Genomic DNA, 19,951 nt, shown 5'->3' on the forward strand with positions numbered 1-19,951 from the left:
AGATAGATAGATAGATAGATAGATAGATAGATAGATAGATAGATAGAGGTATTTTTATACAGCCATTGAGGGAATACATTTTGTTTGGCTATGCATATTTGTTAGATAAATTTTTTTTCTTTTTTCCCATTTCCCCCTATGCATTTATGTTAATTTTTAAGAATAAAGTATTAGATGGATTTGTTATGTTATTAGTTTTCCTTAACTGTTTTCATTTGCTAAACTCTTACTGAGTGGGAGTAAACTCTAAATATTTGTAATGTAAAAAAATACAGCAATGAAAGTTTTAAAAAAATTAAGTCAGTCATGATGAAATAAAAATAGAAATTATATTGTAATGGTACCACAAGTAAATTACTTTATAGTTTTGTTTTCAAGCTTTCTTGATGTATGCTGTGACTTATTATAGTAACTTTAATCCCTTATAATGGAATGTGGTCTATGGCAAACAGTAGCCTGTAAATATTTCAGGGCACAAATTGCACAGAAATCAAATTTTGAATATTTATTCAATTCAGCAATCATTTTTATGTGCCTACCTGTGTACAAGATACCATACCTGGGGATACAAAATTGGAATTCAAACATTGCTTTAATGGAATTTACAATCTAATGGTTAAGGGGGAAAAGTTACTTTCAGATGCATTGTGAGTTGGGGAAGCAAATTTGAGAAGTCTTCATGGAAAAGATGGCATCTAGTTGAGTCTTTAAGGAAGAAAAGGAATCAGTACATGGAAACTGGGTAGAGGAGGGTATTTATGGTGCAGAGTACAGGGAATAAAGACATATAGATTGGAAAAGTCAGTATAACAGGGTATTTTGTTTTCAGTCTGACTAGAGGACAGAGCACATGAAAAGGGATTACGTTAGATAAAGCTGGAAACATTGGAGCTAGATTATGGAGAGCCTTGAATAGGGATAAAGACTGGATCTGGTCCAGGCCAACTTTCCAGTGATGACACTCTATAAATTTAGCTAGGTTGGACTTAAGGAATCAGATACTTAGTCTCATCAACAATCAACAAGCATTTATGAAACACCTACTTTGTGCCAGGTCCTGTTCTAAGCACTGTAAGAGGCAGTAGAGTTTGGGATTGAGTACAAAGGAAAATAAAAGCCAATACTTGAATACTACCAAATTGGAAAGGGTTTATTATTTACAATTAGCTGTATGTTTACATATGTGTACCCTAAGACTTCTGGGACAGCCTGTATCTATATTTCTATAAACAAACAAATCTATATCTGTAGGTATATATTCCCACATATACACATAAATGTCTATGTATATAAATATAAATAAATACACATAGAGATAGACTAATCCTAAATAATGAGATTGTACCAGATGGTATTTGAGGGACCTTATAGCACTAGATGAATGAATGCTAAAATATTTAGTTAAATATAGATTTTGTTAAATATAGATTTACTATATTACATAATGAGGAAATACACACAAAAAAGTGAGGTAGACCCTGTCCTCAAGGAGCTTACATTCTAAAGGTGGAATAAAATACCTAAATAGGAGCCAGAAAGATGATGGAAGGAAAGAGGGAATTTGCACAATATCATAATTTGAAAACAACTGGGAAATGATGTGGAGATACAGTACCAGGCAAGACAAGGCAAAAGCTTTTTGACCTATCAGAGCATGGGGTCTCAATGTCAGAATTCAAAGTTTTAGTTAGAAGAGGAGGATAATGGCCAAAATGCGGGTGAAATGCTTTGGAAATGAATGGGAAGTGCCATGTGGGTTTGTTTCTGGGCAGAAGAAAGCAAAAATTCACCTATCAGAGCCCAGGATTTGCTTTATGATCCCCTGGTCCTATATTAAAGCATTGCTTTAATCAATAAGTTAAATTTTTAAGATAGTATGGTATGTATATGTATTACAAAGTAAATTCAGGGGGTGGAGTAGAAACAGGTCCTCCTCGGGGCTCCGGCTCTCACTTCCTCTAATTCATGTAAAAGGGGACTCTGAACAAACTTCTGAGCTACAGAACCCACAAAATGACACAAAGAAACAAACCTCCCACTTAGGACAGCCTGGCAGGAATTGGCCAGCAAAGCACTCTGGGAGCCAACCCAAGCCCTGCAGGAGCCAGAGGTTTTAGCCCCAAGGCGGGCCTGACCAATCACCACCTGGAGGGACTCCAGATCACCAGCAGCTGTGGAGGTCCAGAATTATCAACACATAGATGCTAAGGACAAAGTGAGAGGTCAGTGCAGTGTGGACTTTGGGACCCAGTAGTTGGGAATGCATTGGCTTTTGTCCCTGGGGTGAGAAGTCGCTGAGGGCTGTGGCACAGCTTCAGCTCCTGGCCTGCAGATTGTAGGGGGACCAAGTGACCAGTCTGAAAGGTAATCGATCTTGCTTTAACCTGCTTGGATCTGGATTGCTGTCTAGGGTGGAGGTCCTGGGGTGTGTGACCAGCTTGCCAGAGTGTGTGGAGGCTTCAGAGAGGGCACCCAACTAATACCTCCAGCAGCTGAGAAAACCCCAGCTTTTGGTATGAACCTCCTCTGTCTGGTAGCAGAGTCCTACTGTGACAAAAAGCCCAAAAGTCAAGTAATTGAGTGGCAACATGACCAGGCAAAGGAAGCAAATAAAACAGAAGAATCCAATATTAGACTCCTATTTTGGGGACAAAAAGGAACAAATCATGGAACAGGAGGAAGACAGTTAAGTCAGAACTCCTGTACCAAAAGCTTCAAAGGAAAATACGAGCTGGCTACAGGCCACAGAGGACCTTAAGAAGCAGATAAGAGAAGTGGAGGAAAAATTGGGAAGAGAAATGAGAATGATGAAAGAAAATTATGAAATGAGAGTCACCAGCCTGACTGAGGAAAATAACACCTTAAAAAATAGACTAACTCAAATGGCAAAAGAGGCTCAAAAAGGCAATGAGGAGAAGAATGCCTTAAAAAGCCAAATTTGCCAGATGGAAAAAGAATCTTAAAAGCTCACTGAAGAGAATCATTCCTACGGAATTAGATTGGAGCAAATGGAAGCTAATGACTTTATGAGAAATCAAGATGCTGTTAAACAGATGCAAACAAATGAAAGAATAGAAGGCAATGTGAGATATCTCATGGGAAAAACCACTGACCTGGAAAATAGATCCAGGAGAGATCATTTAAAAAGTATTGGACTACCTGAAAGCCATGATCAAAGTAAGGACCTAGAAATCATCCGCCAAGAAATTCTCAAGGAAAACTGCCTTGATGTTTTAGAACCAGAGGGCAAAATAGAGGTTGAAAGAATCCACCAATCACTTCCCAAAAAAGATCCCAAAAAGAAAACTGCTAGAAATATTATATCCAGGTTTCCAAAATTCCCAGATCAAGGAGAGAATATTACAAGCAGCCAGAAAGAAACAATTGAATATTGTGGAAACACAATCAGGATAACTCAGGATCTGGCAGCTTCTACACTGAGGAATCGAAGGGCTTGGAATATGATATTCCGGAGGTCAAAGGAGCTGGGATTAAAACCAAGAATCACCTACCCAGCAAAATTGAGTATCATGTTTCAGGGGAAAATATGGTCATTCAGTGGAATAGAGGACTTTCAAGCATTCTTGCTGAAAAAACCAGAGTTGAATAGAAAATTTGACATTCAAATACAAGAAGCAAGAGAAGCATGAGAAGGTGAACAGGAAAAAGAAATCATAAGGAACTTATCAAAGTTGAACTATTAACATTCCTACATGGAAAATGATAATAGTAACTGATGAAACTTTTCTCAGCATGAAAATAGTTGAAGGGAATATGTGTGTATGTATATGTATATATGTCTATATTGGAAGGTATATGGGCATATGAATACATATGTGAATGTGTGTATATATGTTTACAGGTATACATAGATAGAGGGCACAGGACCAATTTAATAGGAATGGATGATACTTAAAAGGTGAAATTAAGAGGTGAGAGAGGAATATAATGAGAGGAGATGGGGAGAGACAGAATGGGGTAAACTATCTCATATAGAAGAGGCAAGTGAAAATGGTTACAATGGAGGGGAAGAATAGGAAGGCAAAAAGGAATGGGTCAACCTTATTCTCATTGAATTTGGCTCAGGGAGGGAATGACATAACACACTAAATAAGGTATCTCACCCTACAGGAGAGTAGGGGGGAAGGGGATGAGAGGGGGGATGATGGAAGGGAGGGCAGGTTGCAGGGAGAGGGAAGTTGGAAACAACCACTTTTGAAAAGGTATGGGATCAAAGTAGAGAACAGAACAAGTGGGAGGTGGGATAGGAGGGAGGGAAATACAGTCAGTCTTTTACAATATATCTACTATCTTAATGTTTTGCATTAGCTACACATATACAACCTATACTGAACTGCTTATCTTCCCAGTAAGGGTGGGTGACAAGGCAGGAAGGGAATGAATCTGGAATTGAAAGTTTTAAAATCAAATGTTTAATATATATATATATATACATATATATGTATACACTATTATTATACCATTTTACATGTAATTGGGAAATAAGCTATACAGGCACTGGGGCATAGAGATCCACCATGTCCTACCAGAAAAGTCAAAGAGGATATGGGAGAAGGTATGGGAGAGAGCAGAATGGAGGAGGGGATATCCTGTGGGACTGCTATTTTGGGGAGGTCGGTAGGGGAAAAACAGGGAGAAAATTTGTAACTCAAAATCTGGTGGAAATGAATGATGTAAATCAGAAGTTAACAAAGCATTTGAAAAATGAAAAAAAAAGTAAAATCACAACCACCACTACCATCATCTTTATCATCATCATCAATAACTCAAGTCTTTCACTAATTTGAACTGGTCTCACTCTCTGTTCACTTGGGTTGATGAACTCCTGCCTCTTATTTACTCTTCATTTTTGTTTGCAGGCAATTTCAAGACCTTCTCGGTCACTGAGCTCAGCCCAGCTGACACAGCCACCAGCTGGCTTGCAGGCTTCTGTCATCTCTAACATTGTGTTGATGAAGGGCCAGGCTAAGGTAAGAAATGAATATTTGCTAGTAGCAGAAAAATTGACCAATTATATGGGCTAGATGAGTTCCAAAGTCTCTCCTAGTTCTGAAATTCTATGTTTCTGCATTTTTCCCCCAAGGCAAAACCTTGGGTGCCTAGGGTAGATTGTAAAGAGGGATTGTAATGGGAAATTGATGAATTCACATCAGTGCTTCTGTACTAGAGATGGTTTCTTAGGTGTAGTCCTCAGCAAAATTATGATGAAGGAAACATTTTGGTTTTTTGTTTGTTTTGGTTTCTTCCCTATGTTAATTATTTCCTGTGTATAGATTGTCTTGTATATATTTGTTATCATGTTGTCCTCATTAGATTGTAAAGCTCCCATTAAGGGCAAGGACTGCCTTTAGCTTCTTTTTTTATCCCCAGCACTTATCACTATACTGGGCACACAGCAGGTGCTTAATAAATGTTTACTGAATTGAATTTACTTTTACAATTGGGGATACTAATGCCTAGAGAGATAAAGTGAATTACCTAAAGTCATACAGCCTGCAGGGGCCAGAGCAAAGATTAGAACCCAGTTGTCTTGGCATCTGTTTCATTGCTACTTTCTCTGCCACACTGCCTCCATGAGAAAGAACATCGTTGGAATTAAAATATGCATATGTGGGTACATATTTCTTGTTTGAAAGGTAATTTTTAATTTAAAATTAGTCAGCAAATTAGTCATTATAATAATAATGACTGTATACATGCTTTCCATTACAGTTTCAGAAAGGACTGTGTTTTCATGCTGGTCATATCTTAAAAATAACAACAGCAACAAAAATAAGATCTTTTCTCTCTGGAAGCCAACTGACATCTTTCCTGAGGGCTAAATGAACTTTACCCCAACTCTGGGGAGGAGATGGAGCTTATAGTGTTCGTTTATGATATAGTACATATGTAGACATACTACATGTATACTATATACTTTTAGCATGGGCAGTCTTTTGGCTTTTTATGTACCATCTGCACTGGTACAGAGTAAGTGCTTAGTAAATATTTGTTGATTGGTTATATACATAAAGAAATTACATACATGAAAAAAATTAAATAATTGTAAAGGTTTTTAAAAAATAAATAAATTTAAATTACTGACAGATAATTTTGTATTGTGGCAAGAGTACTAGTTTTGGAATATAAAGACCAGCATTCAAATCCTAGTCCTAACACTTAGAGGATGAGTGAACAGATTAAATTCCCTAAACTTCAATTTCCTTACCTATAAAATATGAAAATGTATTTTATTTTCTTCTGTTCAGCCAGATGGGTACATAAGTACAAGGCTAACTACATAGTGTGTGTATGCATATGCACACACACACAGACACACACACACACACACACACACCAGCTAATCTGAGGGGGACATACTAGTTGCCATTAAGCATTTGAGGGAAGAGGTAATAGACTTCTTTTTCTTGGCCCTAGAGCTTAGTCACAGAAGCCATGACTGAAATTTACAAAGAAGTTGAAAGGTAGGCTTCAAGTAACTAAAAAACTTCCTAACAATTAGGTCTTTCCAAAAATTCAAAGGACTGCATGGGGAGATAGTGGGTTTAATTGGAAGTATTCAAGCAAAAAAAAATGGTTGATGAGTGGTTGGGAATTTTGAAGAGAGGACTCATATTCAGGTCTGATGTTGAACTGGATTACCACAAAAGATACTTCCTACTTTTACGAATTTGTGCTTCTACTGACATAACACAAATTATGAATACAACCCTTCCCCTTCCTTTCTTTAGGGTTTGGGTTTTAGTATTGTTGGTGGAAAGGACAGCATCTATGGCCCTATTGGTATCTATGTCAAGACAATCTTTGCAGGAGGAGCAGCTGCTGCAGATGGAAGGCTACAAGAAGGTAGGATTTTTCCAATAATGATCTATGTCAAAAACATTTTGAAGATTTTTTAAAGAAGCAAAAAAAAAAAAACAACCCAGGCATTAGGCCAATGGAGAGACTTAATGTTCAAGATCTATTTAAATTCTTCAGACTAAGAATAGTATTTATCATAAAATATAAGTATAGGGTGAGCAAAAGGAACATATTTCAGCTTGGAATTCTACATGTGAGTTGCCCAATTGATTATGTCATCTGTATAAGCCACTGCTCACTGACATGTGACAATCTTACATATATCCCTTGGGTAGGAATGGAATTTCCACTAAGAATGATGAAGAAATTCACCCTTTCTTCTCATATCTCTGTTTTACCCCTATCACTCCACTCTCCCAATTGCTGCTGCTTATGTCCTGTTCTCCCTTCTATCTTCTCTAAAATTGCCTCCTAATGATAGCCACCCACTTGGTTCCAGTATATCTCTGATATATTTGTGTTCTTTACATAGAGAGACTGGCTAGATGGTCATTGAGACCCAATCATATTCCCTGTGACTTCTGCCTTCTGCATCTCTATTCCCCTTACAGGGTAGAGTAGCACATTGATTTTCCAGGGTTAGTGGTGGGAATGAAGGGTCCTTCCTCAGGCTGAACACTGCTTAACCATCTTCCTCCATTCAAAGTCTCTCTTCAGTTTTGAGGTTAAGGTTCTTTACTCCCAATCCTTTCTGATTTTTGAGAATGGTGTCCAGAGATTTGTTTGAGGTATTAGAGAATGGGCATTGCTTAATGTGAGCTCCCAACTGTTGTATATAGGTAAAGGATTAGCATCAGGCCAAATCACAAAGAGATCGGATCTATTTAAAAGCTAGGGATTTATTTAAAAGTTGTTTTTATATGTTATATATATGGCATAGTGGATGGAAAGCTATCCTTAGAGACAAAAAGAACTTGGATTCAAGTCCAGCCATTGACACATACTGGCTGTGTGACAGTGGGCAAATCACTTAACAACCTCTCAGTTCTAGGCAACTAAGATGATAAATTGAAGAGAAACCAATATTCTCTGTCAGTACAGGGAAGTTCCTCATCCAGGAGTTTCTATGCCAATGATATTCAATGGTCTATTCCAATACACTTTTATATATTTATCCAGGCCAGAGTGTGGGGGCTACTTACAAAATTTTTTCTATTTACCTGTTGTCCCCACACAAGGTTTCCCCAGAGAATATCAGAATTTGGCTCATGTTTAGGTATCTACAGAATAGGTTGTTCCAGTATTAGCAATCAGGCTAACACATCATTAAATATAGATCAGGCATCATTACTCAAGGAACATACAGAAACAGCAAACAAACAAATAAAATTGCAAAGCACTTTTACCTGAGGCAATACACAGTCAAGACGAATCCCCTCCTTTTCCGAGAGCTTACACCTCCCTGAGGGACCTATTTATTACTCTGGGGTTAACTACTCCCTCCTCTATACTCCTTCCTCCAAAAAGAAAAAAGTGAAAACATTTGTTTTGTTAGAAAGGTAAGGAATATACTCCTCTGGTGAGCCTATAGGTTTCTCCTATACAAGTCTTCAAATTTAGAGCACCACCCTACAATGAGAGAGCCCCTTGCAATGGAAAAACCCTTGGTTCTTCTAGAGAGTCTAGTCACCCTCCCCTGTGATAAGCCATTCACATTCCTTTGGGACATACATAGGCCATGTTTCTCCCAATGTTGTTGAAGAGGTTTACTTCTTCACACCATGACTGTTCTTCATTTCTCTTTGGCTCTAGCTTACACTTGGTTCTGGAATTCACCCAGGAGTCCTCCACTGACACCCCATTACTGCTGCCTTGAGTGTTATCTTGGTTTAATAGCTCCTTATCAATCCACTCTTGCTTCTACTTATGCCATCTTTGGGGTTGCATCATGACCCATAGGGGACTCAGAAGTTTGCAGGATTCCATTCTAAGAAGACTGAGTCTCTGTGTGTGTAGCCTTTCTCTTCTCTGTATCTCTATACTGTCTTATCTATTCCTTATATCTCTGTTTTCCCTTACAAAGCAAAGTCTCAAGGACAGAGCTCAGGTGCATCAAATCAACCATCCTCAATATGCTTGTTATTAAAGGGCCAAGGGAGCTGGGGGTAGGGGAAAGAGGGACTAGTTGACTCCATATCATATTAAACAGCTAGCCTTGTAAAGGGAATTTAAGAACTCATTAAGAACTTACAGGAATTCAGGAGGGCCTTATCAGGAGGGCATATGCGCTACATTTAAACATATTGCATCATATTTCAAAGAAAAAAAGTGATTCCCTAGATTTGGGTTTTATTCATCATTTTTCATTGCAAATGTGCCCAATTTTGGCTATATTATGGATTGCATTGGTTTTTGTGGATTGGCCTGGGAATCTAAATGCTATTTATAAGATTGTTTCTATGGAAAAATATATTTGGATTTTCAACCACCAAACACAAAACAAACCTTTGGAACATGGACTGTTCGTAAGATGAGGCCTAACTTTATGTCTTATGAGTCCAACTACTCTCATATCCACATATCCCAAGAGGTCATAATTTAGAGAATTAGTTGTTGCTTTCAATACAGATTATGGGGTGGTTTTATTTATATTGGTGATTTTATTAAACTTCTCTGGGGGAAAATTTATACCAGTCTGCACCATGTTTTATTCTTAGATTTTCTTGTTGAAAAAAAAATAAAGGAATGTCCAGTGAGTTAAAATATTTAATATTTTTGTCTCCATGTGCATTTCCTTTATTCTTATCAGAAATAGTATTCTAGACTAGACTAGAATCAGACCAAACTGTCTTCTGGAGCACTGGGGTTATCAGTTTCAATAAAAATTCATTAAGGATGTGGTTTGGCTAAAATATTTTCATTTTCAATACTCTTCTCTAGAGTAACGATATCAACAACCTCTTACATTATTATAACGTTTTATAGTTTACAATGTGGTTTCAAGTCGATGATCTCATTTGCTCCTCACAATACCCCTCTGAGAAGCCAACAGGCCAGGAATTATCATTGTAACTGTATAGATGAGGAAATTGAGGCCCAGAGAGATCAACTGACTTGGATAAAATGAGACAACATTGGTAAAGCATGTAGCACAATGCCTGGCACATATTAAGTGTTTCATATATGTGTGTCCCTTTCCCTTCCCAACATTCTACAGCTAGTACCTAAGTAGCATAGTGAAGTCTAGAACCAACCTAGTTTAGTACTGTCATAGTTATTGAAGTGTAAAGTACCCATCTTTTGTTGATTGGGCTGAATCTGGATGGATTGTCACATACTCTAAAATAAGCAAAATATGGAATTATATGGTCCTCATTTGGCAGAAATTTTCAGCATCTTGTATGCAAGTTCAGAATTATAAGTGATTTAGTATATATGTATGTCCAAAGTAGTCTAGTGATTTTATCTAAGAGAGAATAGACATTCAGATACAATACTACCTTCATATTCTCACATATATATTCTCAAAGGCTAATGTCTTTGGATTACATAATAATTTTCTTTAATTTTCCTTTATCCAAACAGGGGATGAGATTCTGGAACTAAATGGAGAATCAATGGATGGATTAACACATAATGATGCTTTGCAGAAATTCAAGGTGACCTTATCTTATTGCATGGCTTCTTTGGAATGCAGTAGCATCTAGTTTCCTAGATGTGGATTAAAGTATGCATAAACAGGAGCGCGCACGCGCACACGCGCACACACACACACACACACACACACACACACACCGATAACAACAACAACAATGAAAGCTCATTCATTCCGTTTCTACTAATCTAGAATTTATGATGATTAGATCAGGAGTTTAGCCAAAGATTAATTTGCTTTAAAAGAAGACTGCTAAGAAACTAATGGTATTAAGCAAGATTGTAGGGTAAATATGTAAATTACTTAATCTAAAAGTTTTCAAGAATTTTAGAAGCACTCATCTGTAAAGAAGCAATTCATATGCTAATTACATATCAGTTTTACATATTCATTAAAGTAGGCCTTATAATAATTGCTACTAGGTAACTTTCCAATTCAAGTTATCCTCCCCACTTGAATTTAACAATTCAGCGAGTAGCTTTGAAGTGTTATACAAGCCACTAGGATCACAAAGATGAACCAGATAGAGTCCTGTCCCCAGAAAAATGACAGTTTTCTAGTGGAGATGATTTGTAAATATATATAGCAATATATCCAATGCTAAGCACCATAAAAAAATGGGAACCAGTTCCTACAGGTGGGTAGAAGAAAGTGGTGTTACTTCTTTCTGAGATAGATTAAAGAAAGCTTCATAGAGGAGACATCATTCGCCCTGGAACATTCTACAATAAGTCTTGAAGGATGGAAAAGATTTTGATTGGAAGTGGTAGGACCAAGTATCTATATCTCACATGATTAAGACTTTTTCACTGTCAGGTGAAGATCTCTTCTGATTAATTTGAATTCCTGAGTTTTTGTAATACTTTATATCTTGTTTTCTGTTTATAGCAAGCCAAAAGAGGGCTTCTCACTCTCACAGTCAGGACCAGCCTGAGTGCTCCCCACTCAGTGTCCAACTACTTTTCTCCTCAACTGTGTCGTTCTCTGAGTTCAAGTACCTGCATCACCAAGGAAAATAGTTCTTTTGGCCTGGAAAGCTCATCCTTCTCAGTCAACACTGCCAAGCCCAATGATAGGATCATAATAGAAGTTTCTTTAAAGAAAGGTATGAACTCCTGGCTTTGCCTCTCTTTACCAAACCCCATCCTACTTCCTAAATCATTGGATAACTGACTTTCAGAGATATTTCAGTTCTTTATTTGCAGAAAGCACATTAAAAATAGGAAAACACAAGGTATAGACTGATTTTATTTCAGGTCTCCTTGTCTCCTCTCTGAATGCCTCTCTAGAAAGAAAAGTTGCATTGTTGTGCTTTATCAGTGATAAACATCTTCAAGTCTAGACATAGATGGACATCTTCAAGTCCAGACATAGATATCTATGTCACTCTCCCAGTCTCCAGAGATCTGAATTTTAGTAATGCTACTCAAGCCTTTTGTTATTCATGTAACTATAGAGAGAAGATGGTCTTTGTGCTGAATTCTCTCTTATAGAGACAGAGACAGAGAGAGTTCAGCACAAAGGTCATCTTCTCTCTATAGTAACATACATATGAATCTATGTATGTGTATATGTTTACACACATATTTATTTAGGGAGGTAGATAGATAGATATAGAGATAGATAGAATTGAACATTTATTGAGTACATACAGTGTGCCAGGCATTAGTAAATGAATAAAAGATAGAATAAATAAATGAATAATATAATTAGACTGTGCAATTGATGGAAATTAAAAGGGACATATAGAGTTCTCAGAATGAATTTATTGCATATCCATATTCTGAAAGACATGTTAATCCTCATAATATAGTCCAGCAGTCCTCACACATTTTGGCCTTAAGACCCCTTTATAGTCTTGAAGATTATTAAGGATTCCCCCTCCTCCATGAACAAAGAGCTTAGCTTTTGTTTATGCAGATTATGTATGTAATTACTATATTATAAATCAAAACTCTTATTACAAAAATAATTTTGATCTTGTGGAACCCCTAAAAGAGTCTTGGGGATCCCAAAGGAAATTCCAACCATACTTTAAGAGCCATCGATCTAGTCAAAGACCATCTAATATTAGGACTGGTATAAAGAAATCTTTATATCATCAGCATGTTTCTGGTATACATTGCACCAAATATAGCCCAATATTTGGTTAATTTATCACTAATACTCTACATTATCCTTTCTAGAGGCTGGAGTAGGTTTGGGAATTGGCCTATGCAGTATCCCTTACTTCCAATGCATCTCTGGGATATTTATTCATACTCTTTCCCCAGGATCAGTGGCACATTTAGATGGACGCCTCAGGTACAATATTATATTTTTTTTTCTCAAAAGGACAAAAGTGGCAAAAATTTGTGAAATAAGAAAGTAAAATTGTGAAGGCTCTTATGGATTTGAGGGAAAATTGTGGTGATATGGGTGGTATCTGAATTAATTGGATGATTTAAAAAGAGCTTTTAAATGTCATTTGTGGTGTTTGGGACAGTAGCTAGGATAACATTTACTTTTTGTGCTATTAGTTTTTATTAAGGGTTTCTAAATAAATGAGTTGTATAAAGAAAATGTCAGGTACTCATACTTTTTTTTTTTTTTTTGCTTTTGGGAGGTGGGGAAGGCAGGGCATTTGGGGTTAAGTGACTTGCCCAAGTTCACATGGCTAGTAAGTGTTGTTTCAGAGGCCAGATTTGAACTCAGGTCCTCCTGACTCCAGGTCTGGTGCTCTATTCACTGCACCACCTAGCCACCCCCTATACTTCTTTAAAAAAAAACTTTTAAAAATTTTGAGGTATTTTCAAATCTGATGTGACAAGTCAGTAATCAGCTACTCAAAATTTATTAAATTCTATTGTGTACCAGTCATTGTACTGGTCAAACACAAAGTTATCTTATCTGTCATTATTTATCAAGCTTTGTTTCATCTAGCTAGAATACTTTGGTCAAAACCAATTATCTATCTAAGCCCATTTCTCCATGAAAAAAAAATATTGATACCAGTACCTGCTCTTGCCTCCCTTATTACGATTGTAAGGATCAAACCTAAAAGTGCTTTGGAAATTGCAAAATGCTGTAGAAATTCAGGTTATCATTATTATTTGCACGATCCTTTCACCTGGACCCATTGGAAAAGTGTGTCAATGCCCACTCAAAACCATTAGCTCTGGTGATATGCTCATTTTTACCAACCAACCAGAGTACCTATTATGTCGGACAGACATTTAATCAGACAGCATCACAAAGAAAGTGACCAGAAAATATCTCCCTATATATTCATGGGGCGCTCGAAGGGATTGGATGTTATGATGAAAACAAAGAATAGAGTTCAGAGTTGCAAGGAAGGAGAAGGAACAGCAACAGATTGTGATAAGATAAAGGAATTTCAGAGTTTATGAACATGGAAGTGATTAATTTGTAGGTGATAGAAAGATTAGCTATGACCATCTCTGTATGTTGCTGAAGTGACATGAAGGAGTATGTTATGGGAAATTACTAAATTGAGGAAGTGGGAGGTTAAGGTACTAAAGGGAGTATCAGTGTATATGTTGAAGCTATTTACTTGAGCAGTACTTCATTATTTCCTTTGATGGTCTTTCTTCACTTTCCTTTGACCCTCACCTTTCCACACAGCAAAGGGAGGGGAAAGTGTTCTTCTCCCCCTCGTTTTCCCTTTGCCCTGCAATTGTAGTATAATTGATATCCCATACAAAGAAGTTCTGATGAAGGCCTCATTTTATGGGGTGTGTTAAATAATGTGCCTGAGGAAATTACTCCTTTTCCCTGTTTTTGTGTTAAGTTTCAATAGGAGAAAGGAAGTCCAAGGACTGATTTCATCTCTAGCTGCATAAGAAATCAGCCCAATCCTTGAACAAGTAGTTATAGGCCCAACGTAATCAAGTCTTGAAAATCTGGATGTCATTTTGCTTTGAATTATGCCACTGGAATCATGGACCTCTTGCTGATGTTTATTTTGTAGATGTGGCGATGAAATCATAGAAATTAATGAGATCTCAGTTCAAAACATGACACTCAATGAAGTGTATGCCATTCTAAGCCACTGTGATCCCGGAGCAGTCCCAGTGATTATCAGCAGGCACCCGGATCCCCAGGTAAAACCTTAAATATTTCCACCTCTCTCACCTAGTTGCAATTATCTAGGACCAAACCTGAAAGTAAAATTTTACAGAAATGAAGATGTTCCTATGAAATTTTACTGCAAGAAAGTTCAGTATAAGCATGTAATCTTCACATAGTAACTAATATCCATAGAAAACAAGAACAGCAGACTCATGGATGGGGCTGTGGAGAAGGATCTTTATTAGTGGAAGTACTATCCTGTTTCTGGATTATAGATATTAGTTTTTCTTGAGCCTGGGTCCCTACTGTGAAATGCAATGTTTTTAACCACATTTATGGAATTTTAAACACATTTCAATTTATTCTCAGTGTACTAAAAAATAAAGAAAATAGAATATCTTACTTAAAATAATTAGCCTAGATGAAATAATAAAGAGTCCAGTCAAATCAAAACAAGCCTTTATTGTTTGCCATGTGCCAGGTGCTGTGATAAGGAATTCCAAGAAAAGCAAAAAATGATCCCTGATCTCAGGGGGCTCATAGTCTATTGAAGGAGACAATGCAGAAACAACTATGTAGAAACAAGATATAGACAGGATAAATTGGAAATAATCTCAGTGAGGAGGCACTAGCATTATAGGGCACCTGGAAAAACTTCTTGTAGAGGGTTGGGATTTTGTCTGAGACTTGAAGGAAGCCATAGAGTCCACAAGGTAGAGATGAAGTAGGAGAGTTCTAGACATGAGGAATATCCACCAATGAAAATGCCCAGAGTTGGGAGATTGGAGGAACTCATTTGGGAGGAACAGCTTGGATATGAATGTCATTGGATCATAGAATGTATAGAGGGAAGTTTGGAAAATCAAAGGAAAATCAGGAGGGGGGCAGGTTATGAAGGACTTTGCATGCCAGAGGATGTTACATTTGATCCTGGAGGTGATATAGAGCCAGTGAGGTTGGTTGAATTGGGTGTGTGTGTGTGTGTGTGTGTGTGTGTGTGTGTGTGTGTGTGTATGCATGGGGGATGAGGGGATGACATTTTCATACTTATACTTTAGGAAGACCAATATGACAGCTGCTGAATGGAAAAATGGTTTAAAGTGGAGAAAAAATGTGAGTCTGGGAGCCCATCTAGAGATCTATTTCCAATAGTCCAGCTGTGAGGTGATGAGGGCTTGCACCAGAGAAGTGGCAGTGTCAGAATAGAATAGAAGCATACAGGAAGGTGTTGTGAAGGTAAAATGAGCAGAACTTGGCGACAGTTGGATATGATGGATGAGAGAAAGTGAGGAGATGAGGATGACACTTAGCTTGTAAGCATGGATAACTGGGAGGCTGGTGGTGTCCTGAACAATAATAGGGAAGTTAGGAAGAGGAGAGAGTTTGGGAGGAAAGATAAGTTCAGTTTTGGATATATCAATTTTAAGATTTCTACAAAATATCCAGGTTTAGATTCCAGTAGTAAAGTAGATCTTATTTAATTTGCTAGATATTTTTCTTTATTGATATGATTTTCATTTGTGATTTTTAACTGTGATATAGGTATTTAAATCCCAGGATAATTTTTCATTAAGGTAGTATCTTAGGATAGTTTTAGAGATGATATCAGGTTACCAAAAAACTTTACCAACTTGTTACTTGGATTTTCCCTAACTTTCTGGAACACTCAAAGGATTTGGCTCTAGAAGGGCCAATGGAGATTATCTTGTCTGATCCTCTCACTTTACATGTGAGGAAACTGAGGTTTAGACATGTAAAATGACTCAACCACAGTTACACAATTAATAAACATGCAAACACATCCTCTTGACTCAAAGCACAGCACTCTAGTTCTTGCATGTACTATCAACAATTTTAAGAACACACTCTATATTATTAACAAACATCCACTGATAGATCTACTGTCTGCTAAAGGCCATGGAACAAAATGTGCTCCCTCCCCTCATTGGACAAAAGAACTTGACTGGGAAGATAGGACCTATACACAAAGGGATGAATCATTACAATACATCACATAGGCAAGTGCCAACCTAGAAAGTCTGATAGTATGTGCTACAGGTAGAGAGAAGGAGAGGGGCTGCTAGGTGGCACAGTGAATAGAGCACTGGCCCTGAAGTCAGGAGGACCTGAGTTCAAATCCAGCCTCGTACACTTAACACTTAACTAGCTGTGTGATGTTAGGCAAGTCACTTAACCCTAATTGCTTTTCCTCCCCCCTCCAAAGAGGGGGGAGAGAGAGAGAGCGAGAGAGAGAGAGAGAGAGAGAGAAGGAGGAGGAGGAGGAGGAGGAGGAGGAGGAACACCTCTCAGCATCTCACCTAGTTATAAAATTCTAAAATTCCAATTCTGTGATGTTGGAAGACTTCAGCAATCAGAGACATAGGATCCAGGGCACCTGGGTTCTCTCAGTCCAAACATTAATTAGCTGTGTGACAACCCCCTCACCCCCAGACAAGTGAAGGATTTGGATCTCACTTTTCTCATTTGTAAAATTTAGAGAATCTACACAATCTTAAATTTAAAATTTAGAGGATCTCTATAGTCTTACTTAACACAAAAACTCTAGGATTTTATCCTTAGAAGTAGTAGCTGATCTGGGGTTTGAAGGAAAGGTGAGACTTAAGGGGAAGGAAGGATCCTAGGCTAACGAACATGAACAAAGGCAAGGATATACACAACTTGTTCCAGAGACGGACCAATTTGACAAGAAAAGAAGGTTTATGCAGGCAAAGTAATGGGAAATAAAATTGAGAACAGATTGTGGGGTTTGGATGTCAGGTTTAAGAATTTTGCAATTTATCCTATAGACAAAAGGAAGTTGTTGAAGTTTTTAAAGGGATGTGTGTGTGCAAGTGTGTTTAGGGAAAGTGACATGTATGAAACAGTGCTTTCTGTCAGGATGAATGGATGGAAGGGTAGAGACAACAGGCAGTAAGATCAGCAAGAGACTAATACAATAAATAGCCTTGTCTTGGCATGAGATAATAAACAAGTCCTCAGTTCTCCTGTATTTCCCAATGCAAGTTCACAAAGTGAGATGATATTTTCTAGGTGTCTGAACAGCAACTAAAGGAAGCAGTGGCTCAGGCTGTAGAGAATAGCAAATTTGGAAAAGAGAGACATCATTGGAGTTTGGAAGGTAAGAAAAACAATGAAGCCAAGGAAATCCTTGCCCTCCTTGGGATGTGCCATGAGACTGTTGGTTACAGAGTATTATGAATGCCCAAGATGAAACCTATCATGTAAGGATTTACAGGGTGTAACTTAAAGCTTTTACGTTTTAAGAGCTTAAAATTGCCCTCAGACTTTTGGGACACCTTGTAGGCTCATCCTTTCCTTTCTGCTCTCACTTTGATTTGAGCTGTCATCACTTTTCCTTTTTAATGTTGAATTATTTATCTTCATGTAACTTCCATTTCACCTTTTTTTCTATTAACAAGCATTTTTTCCTCTTCCTCCCACCTCTTCATATTAGAAAAAAAAAAAGGAAAAAAAGCCCTTATAAAAAATATTCATAGTCAAGCAAAACAGATTCCCTCCTTGGTCATGTCCAAAAATATTTGTCTCATCCTGCATGCTGAGGCCATCACCTCTTTGCCAATGGATGGAGAACATGCTTTATCATCATTGTTCTGGAATCACAATTGATTATTTCATTGATCAGAATTCTTACTCTTTCAAAAGTTTGTCTTTATAATTTTGTTATTGTTGTAGTCTCATTGACTTCTTATTTGGACTAGTCCTATAGGCATTGAATTGGTTTCTTCTCCAATCCACCCTATATATCTGAAGCCTGAACAAATTTAAGCAGTTGCATGGTGTAGTAGTATCTGGGTCACATAGCGGGTAGTGTACTGGACTTGGATTGAGTTTTAATTTTGCCTCAGATACTCATTAGCTGTGTGATTCTAGGAAAGCTATGCTTCCATTTCCCCATCTGTAAAATGAGGGTTTTAGGACTCTAAGGTCCTTTCCAATTAGGAATTTATGATCTTAGATCCTAAGCACAGATCTCATCATGTCAGTCCACTGTTCAGAAAATTCTACACTTCCTGACAGATAAAGTTCAAATTCCTTGGCATGAAAGACTTACATGATCTCAATTCAACTTAACTTTCCAGTCTTTCCTCAACTATTTGTCTTTATACATCCTGTGCTCTAGGCAAACTTGAGAGTATACCAGTCTCCTGGACATACCATTCCTCAATGCACATAATTAGTATTTAATAAGCATTTATTGACTTGAGTTGAATGTTTACAACTTACTAGGTTAAAGTCTTAATTGGATAACAATCAACAAAATAGCTGGGAGCAGAGAAAAGACTAAAGAGGGAGAAATTTAGGCTGACTGTGAACTTGGACTGGTGAGATGAAAAGGCTAAATCTATGGACAGAACAATTATGAATAATAACTTATGTGACTGACTGGAAGCCTGCTGGGGCATCACAGAAGGCCTTGAATAAGAAGAGTGATACAGTAAGAGCTAGGCATTGTCTAAGGGAACAGCATGGCATATATCTTTCTTTCTTCCTCCGTTTTCATAGTCTTATCTCATAGTTTGGTATAGTGGAAACAATATTTGGCTAAGATTCAAGGGAAAAAAATGAGTTCTGTCATCAACTGTATGAACTTGGGTTTAACCCTTAAATCCCCCTTGGTTTTAGTTATTACAACTATAAATTCAGGGAAATCGACTACTCAGACTCTAAGGTCTCTTGTAGATCTATTATCTATGATTTACAACAAATGATTTGTTTTATGACTTACAACAAATATCTGCCCCAATTTTCCAACTGTTGAGCAGGATGGGAATTTTGTTCTTTGACAATAATTTTGAGGGAAAAAAAGTACTTATTGAGTATCTACTTTTCCAGAAGATAGAATCTTTCTGTCTCTGTCTCTCTGTCTGTTTCTTTGTCTGTCTGTCTGCCTGCTCCCTTTTCTTCACCTTCATCTATCTGTATCTGTATATCTATCTATCTACTAATCTACATATACTACTCCACTCATGATAGTCTCACCTCTTATGGAAGACATCATTATCCTAAACATCAAGTCCATAGTCTTAACAAAACTGGCTATTGCAACAATCAGTTGTGATAGAGTAAACACTACTTTGGGGACTAGGTCTATTTTTTTAAATCAGGTTTTTCAGTTGCTTATTTGAGTAATAGTAATGATGAAATAGAAACCAGTTTACCTACATCAGGGAGTAAATCTACTGTTCAAGAAGAATTAACAAGAGGCACTGTTTGCATGACCCTAAAGGGGAAGAAGAATCAGCAAAGCAGGGAATCTTATCTATAGCTATCCATCTATCCATCCATCTATCTATCTATCTATCTATCTATCTATCTATCTATCTATCTATCTATCTATCTATCTATCTATCTATCTATCTA

General features: G+C 37.4%; 1 protein-coding gene across 1 annotated transcript in view; it reads left to right on the forward strand.

Annotated features, from left to right (window-relative positions):
* Positions 1 to 19,951, forward strand: part of IL16 (interleukin 16) — a 167,970-nt gene that overhangs the window by 117,755 nt on the left and 30,264 nt on the right. Inside the window, exons 7-13 of the mRNA XM_069098690.1 lie at positions 4,881 to 4,991; positions 6,753 to 6,867; positions 10,408 to 10,481; positions 11,366 to 11,582; positions 12,664 to 12,781; positions 14,448 to 14,580; positions 17,600 to 17,687. Coding sequence (XP_068954791.1) covers positions 4,881 to 4,991; positions 6,753 to 6,867; positions 10,408 to 10,481; positions 11,366 to 11,582; positions 12,664 to 12,781; positions 14,448 to 14,580; positions 17,600 to 17,687 — 856 coding nt within the window. The remainder of the gene's footprint in view (positions 1 to 4,880; positions 4,992 to 6,752; positions 6,868 to 10,407; positions 10,482 to 11,365; positions 11,583 to 12,663; positions 12,782 to 14,447; positions 14,581 to 17,599; positions 17,688 to 19,951) is intronic.

Source organism: Petaurus breviceps, unplaced genomic scaffold (assembly GCF_028583685.1).
Source record: "Petaurus breviceps papuanus isolate PSGF00001 unplaced genomic scaffold, PetGlider_PUasm1.0 37, whole genome shotgun sequence".
Taxonomy (NCBI): Eukaryota; Metazoa; Chordata; class Mammalia; order Diprotodontia; family Petauridae; genus Petaurus; species Petaurus breviceps.